Here is a 6618-nt window from a genome sequence, read left to right as displayed (position 1 = left end):
GTTTAATTATTTATGGTATCCTCATATTGCTTGGCATAGAACATTCAATTAATTCAGAATTTCCAACCACAGGAGAGAAAGAAATGTACCTTCCCAGGTATGTTTACAACCTACTTACACTGTTTGATGAATCAAGGATGGAAAAAAAAACCACATATATTTATATACTACATTCGATTTTTCTTACATTGACCAAAGGGGAAAAATAACACATATAGAGATTTAAAAAAAAAAAAAAAAAAGCACTGGACTGGGAGTTGAATTGCAAATTCTGGTCACTGAGTTGCTATAAACTTTTCATTTTACCTTTTTCAGCCCCTGATTCTTCACCTGTGAAATGTGGACAACAATCTTCAAAGTCATTTCCTATAGGCAGATTGTCAAGCAAAAGATTGAGCAAGCCCATTCTAACTTAATCAGTGAATCAATCTTTTTTAAATTTAAGAGTCAGATAGTATGTGAATTCTAAACTGCATTGAGGACAACCAAAACGGAAAAAGAAAAAGGCAAGTCATTTTCATTGAATGTCACTCTTACACTGTTATTTTTCTTCTTCGCTCCTAGGACTCCATTCCTGATCCACCGGGCAAATTCCCCCTTAAAGGAGGTAAGATCTTGGGATTTAGAGTAAATGTGTAGTGAACCATCCACATCACATCGTAGTTGATCAGCAACCAGAAATATCATGACAATGCCCAACAGAAAAGTAGATGGAGACAGGAGGGAGCCTCTCAGGGCAGAGCTAGTGCACTTTGATTCACCCGAGCAGTCTCTGATCTGGACTCTTATCCCCACAAGTCTCCCACCAGCCCCCCTCCCTCCCACTAATGGAAATTCTACCTCTGGCAGAGGGTGTCACATGGACCTGAACAGGGATGCAAAGCAGGCAAATGTGGGTATGAATCTTGGCTCTACGTACCCCTTGGGAGCCTCAGTTCCTTGTCTATGAAATGGGAACAATAATTTCTACCTCATGAAGGTATTGGAGAAGCCAATCAGATCTCTCTATAAATTGCTTGGCATGGTGACCAATACATAGTAATCATGAGATAACTGATAGCAGCCAAAACGCATAATGCAGTTGAAGATTTGTGAAAAGAGATTTTCTCCTCACCCCCCCCTCAAAACACACACACACACGCACACACACACATACATTCATTTCTTATCACTGAAGTCACTAATTAATGCATTGTCTCTACTAGCCCAGAAGGCTAATGTGCAGAGTTAAGTTGAAAAACTTTGAGATCATCTGATTCATGTTTTCACTACACAAAGGAGGCGAAGTAAGATCCAGCGAAATGTTGTGTTCAAGGTCATACAGAGCCAAACCTAGAACCCAGATGCCCTCATCTCTAATCTAATGTCCCTTCTGCCAAGAACATTAACCAGTCTCATTCCTATAAACTTTAAACTTAGATAGCAAGCACTGCTGGAAAATCAGACAGCTTAGAGGAAAAAAAGGAAAAGAAAAGGTGGGCCATCATAGGCACCCAGGTGGAGACACCAGAGAACACTTGCGGCCAGAGGACACTGTGTCTGGAAACACCCTCACACCAACAGCATCACACTTAGAGTTTCCTTCGGACACCCTTAGCCATGGCTCTCCTGCTATCTGTCACCCAGAGACTTAGAAAGTAGGGGCAAAAGGCCCCAAACAGACTATCATTCTGGATCTTGCAAGGCAGACTAATAATTACAGCTTTAACAACCATATATTAGAACTTGGCTGGAATTACTTAGCATGTAACCTCAATTCCCATAATACTTCTGTAGATAGTCACATTAATATAAAATGAAGCATGGTAGAATGCAGAAGTAAACAAATGTTTTCTGTAAAGGACCAGATAATAAGTAATTGGGGCTTTGCAGGCCATCAGGTCTCTGTTGCAACTAGTCAGCTCTGCCATTGTGGTGCAGAAGCAGCCATGGACCCTGTGCAAATGAGCAGGCATGCCAAGGGGCCATGAAGCTTTATTTACAGAATGAGGTGGTGGTCTGGCTTTGATACGCAGACCAGAATTTGCTGACCCCTTTTATGGAAACAGCACAGACTCTGCCATCAGAACATGGAGCCTTGCAAAAAGCCAGGAGCGCTGAGTGAATTCCCCACTCCAACCATTCCACCACCGTATCCACCCAGATTTCCCAAGTAAGATCAGAGCTTTTCATTTTCTGAGTGGGGGTAGGTAATCTTTAACAGGAATGTGATTTCAATGATAAGAACAGCTTTGATGAGGTAAGGTGATCTCTGCCCCTCTGGATCTCAGTTCCACACCTGGAGAGCAGGTCCATGGCTGGTGGACAAGCACAGAGGCTCTAACCAGTGGTTCTGCCCTTGCAATAGTTTTCACCAGTTCAGAGTGTAATCAGAAAAAGAAGGACCTGGTAGCCTCTTTGTCCCATAGCAAATGATTTCTTTTCAGTTTTATGCAACTATTTTTAATATAAGCAGCATTTTTTGCTTCTGAGAATATGTCCTTTCCTACACTGTTAAAATGTCCTTTCTTTTATAGTATGAAGCTAATATGCACAGGAGTTAAGTTCATTTGCTTCAGGTCTAAGTTGTTTGTTTTGTTTTAATGGTCACAATGGGCGAAACCGAAAGCTGCCCACTTTGTATTGGTCACTGAATCTCCCTTTTGTGGTAAATTGCTTCGGTCTGTGTAATCCAAAATTGTGAGTGCCATGGACAAGATTATTTATCAGATCTCTTCTAATCTTAGCCATCGCAGTGCATATCAGAACTTAAACTAATTCAAAACCAACCTCAGTTTACCACTTAATTTTTCAGCAACCAGATAACAAAATGCTAGTAATCATCCCCACTAGGGCTACAAAACTTTTGATAAGACCTTCTTGTACCTCCCTGTGGTAGAAAGTAACCTCCATCTCCTGAGCGAGCAACATGGGGACTAGTGTCCCATTTTGCAGATGAGGAGCTGAGGCTCATGCAATCAAGGTGACTTGCCTAAGGTCATCCAAGGAGATGAAGGCAGAGCAAGAACCAGAATCCAGAGCTCCTCTCTATCACCCTGTGTGATGCCCTTTGGCCATAAATGTCAGTAACCTGCTATGTGCTGTCCCTGGTTTTCTCCTGCTTTCAATGCAAGTCTGCACTACTTCTCTTAATGTGGCAAGGTGCAGTCACAGTAGGAGGGCAAGCTGGAAAGAACATTACCGTGGAGTGAGCCCTGGGCTCCAGAACTGACCTTCACCCCAGCAGGCTGTTTCTCTGGGTCAGTCTTTCCTCCTCTCGAGGCCTCATCTATAACATAACAGCAAGGTACTAAATGAACTGGAGAGTCCTTCCGCTTGGACACTTTATGATACTCTAATTCTCTCATTTAATATGTGAATAGAGAAGAAAAAAAGCCTAACTATAAGCTTGAGGAAATCTGCAGCCATGACGTCCTCTACAAACAAGGCCCTCTTACACAGGCACAAGCTGCAAATTTTCCCTTTTGAAAAGCCATTGCAAAATATTCCGGGCAGAGCGTAATCATCTCCCAGAAACTCCTAGGAGGAAGCTCCAGAGGCGGCATGTGGTTTGTCACTGGAGTGGACAAGGGCAGAACCCAGACGCTTTCCAGGGAGCCCTCTGCCTCCAGCTGATGGAAATTATCCACCATCAGCGGGAAGCCGGCAGCAACCCAGAGGCTGGGAAGCAGGGTCATGTGTGAACACTGCGGTCACTTAGCACAGGATGACAATTAGCTGCAGGGAGACCACAGAAAACTAAGCCTTTTTTATAGTGAAAGGATTTCTGGGTTCCAACACAAGCTTCCTCTTCCTGGCCAGGACAGTGGTCAGCAGCACACTGCCCCCTCCTGCCCACTCCATCCTGCAGAGGACTCCGTGGGCCATTCTGGGGGTTCGGTAGAGACTGCGGGCCAGGAAGAGCACTGGGAGGATTCACCACATCCTTCTCCTTTCCTCTAGAAAACGGAGTTAAAAAAGACTCCTGCACAGAGCCGCTTTGAGTGTAGAAGGGGACAGCAAATACGACCTTTGTCTGCCACCTGGTTGAGCCTATGTCCTTTGGACACAGGATCCATTCTGTTCCTTCATCTCTAAGTGAAAAGGTTCTCTCCCACCTCACATACGGTGAGGCACCCATGAGCTGCAGGGAGAGCCAGGCTTGTGCTGCTTCTACGCATCTCTTATTCCAATTTTCCGTTTCCATCACATTTTGAATCTCACATGCGCCCAGGTTATTGTGGCTTCTTTGTCCAAACCACAGAATACAGACACCTGTGCCTTGATTTCCCCAGAGTTTCCACAGCATCAGACTTTGTGTATAGTAAAGTTTATAGCAGGATTTAGGGTACGGGGAGAAGCCAGTGAGGCAGTGCATTCCATCACAGAGGACAATGCGAATTGAGTGTCGTACCCCACTGTCCTGTAAGGCCTTTGCCACTCCAGCCACGGAATTTCTTGAGGGACAGCTGTTCGCCCTGGGGCTCAGCTCTCCGCCCTACATGCTGACCCACTCTCCTTACTACCAATTTTTAGGTCCTTCTCCCCATTTTCATCCCCTCCTTCTCTACTTCCTACACACTACTTCCTCTCACAAACTGCAGAAATTCAAATTCTACTGACTTTATTTTGCAAAAGGTTTTGGTCACCTTGGTCTTACTCCCAGGTCCCCCACATCTCAACCACGAAATGACAGTTCTTCCCTACACTAGAGGAATTCTATAGATGACTTTTAAATGTTTTTCTTTTATTCTCTCACTACATATGAATGAGGATCTGGCAGAGTGAAAATAATGAACATTGATGGGGCATGCGCCATGTGCCGAGGACTGGGCTCCATGCTTCCTGACTCACTCACACAGTCCTCAAAAAAAGCCCCAAGTATAATTATTATCTCTATCTTTTGGGCATGGAAACCAGAGCACAGAGAGGCTTACTGACTTGCTTAAGACTGTATAGCTAACAAGGACTGGGACGAGACCTCAAAACCCAGGCTGACTCACCTTGGAGGCCATTTGCTTAACCAGAATTGTTATTGCCAGATGCTCAGTAAAACACAACTGTGCCTCCTTCCAGTGCCCCACTGGTTCTCCAAGGCTAGGAACGATTCCAACACTCTGTGTGGCTTCCTCAGCACCTGCTCTGGCGGCTGTTTCCTTGCTGAGCTCTGGGGCAGAGAGGACCTTTAGGGCAACCACACACGTGGGTTTGCATGAGAGGTGGAGTGGTAGGGAGCGTAAATGGCCCATGACAGGGCATCAAGAGGTTTAATTTAAGGCCTAGCTTTGCAGATTAGTAGTCCTGAAACCTGGAATGATTCCTTCCCTCCCACGCCTGCCAGTTAGAAGAGGTTTGTCTTTCCAGTGAATGCCAAGAGGCCCCAAACATCCAGAGGTTTCTGGAGGCCCTGAGGAAAGTGGATAGACCATATGTGGGTCCTGACAACCCCTTTCTTGCATCCCCCACCCTCGCCTGAATTCAGTCTCCAGCTGAGGATAAGATATAAGAGGCAGAGAACTGGGTTGAACTTTATCATACCTACGTTTCAGTCCTGGGACTTGAAGCAGCTTACTTTCCCTTTCAGGGACTGGAATTTCCTGTTTTCTAAAATATCAGGAGTGATGGGAGCAAGCCAGATGACCTGACACTGGCATCGACTTTGCTTGAAGTATAACATTCCAGGAATCAAGCAAATATCTTAAGATTTTTGACCATTTAACCATTCTAAACATTGATGGTTTTTGCATGGCTTGGCAGACTACCTTCTTCTCCAGTCCCCCTGATAAAAAGAAAATGTAGACATTAAAAGAGACCAAGTAAAGTTGGCTCTCTAATTGTACCTAGTGAACCCACCCCCCAAAAAACAATAAAAGCTGCCCATTGAAGGCAATACAACTAAACCACTGAGGCTGGCTACTCACTACTCCCCAGCTATCCCTGATGTGATACAGGTGGTCACAGTCCCAACAGGACTCTACACTGGCAGCAGAAGAGGCAGGTAGAGGAGCAGTAACCCCCTCCCCTAGAAAGACTGAAAATAGCAAAGAGACTTCACTGCTATCAGATGGATCGATCAGATTGCCCAACCCACCAGTTGTTGTTGCTATTTTTTTTTTTTTTTTTCCACAGCAAGAGAGGGTTACGTCTGCTCAGGGAATAAACTGCTTTGATATACTTATAGGCCTCAGAGAGCCTATTTGCTTCTCCATTTATTTTAAACACACTCACTCCAAACCTGCTCTTAAACTCACTGTCTTTTTCTTAAGGCAGACCTAACAGGAATCAGGAATCTCTTTACAAATAAAAAATAAATAAATAAACTAGAAACTGGGCCACTCAGAATAAGGTGGAATAGGGTCTTGTGGAGGCCAGCCAGAGTGCAAAAGGATCTGCACCTAATCCTCACAGCCCTGCCAAGAGAGAAGGGAGAGGAGAGAGGAGACCCAGGGGTGAGAGGAGAGGGAGGAGCAGATGGGAGTGGGGAGGAGACAAGAGGAGAGGAAAAGGAAGAGAATATTTGGATCTCTGAGGAACATTAAAATGTATACTTGAATTTAGCACATACAAATCACAAGTCTCCAAATCCATAGAAAAACCTCATCTTCCAAATACTTTGAGGAAGAAAAGAGGAAAGAGAGA

At 44.7% G+C, this 6618-nt stretch overlaps 1 protein-coding gene across 1 annotated transcript in view; it reads left to right on the top strand.

The window, feature by feature from the left end:
• The window catches only part of TNFSF8 (TNF superfamily member 8), a 27143-nt gene that overhangs the window by 11143 nt on the left and 9382 nt on the right, over positions 1-6618 (top strand). Inside the window, exon 2 of the mRNA XM_011360960.2 lies at positions 565-607. Coding sequence (XP_011359262.1) covers positions 565-607 — 43 coding nt within the window. The remainder of the gene's footprint in view (positions 1-564; positions 608-6618) is intronic.

This window comes from Pteropus vampyrus, unplaced genomic scaffold (assembly GCF_000151845.1).
Source record: "Pteropus vampyrus isolate Shadow unplaced genomic scaffold, Pvam_2.0 Scaffold61, whole genome shotgun sequence".
Classification (NCBI taxonomy): domain Eukaryota; kingdom Metazoa; phylum Chordata; class Mammalia; order Chiroptera; family Pteropodidae; genus Pteropus; species Pteropus vampyrus.
This window is presented reverse-complemented; position numbering and strand designations above follow the sequence as displayed.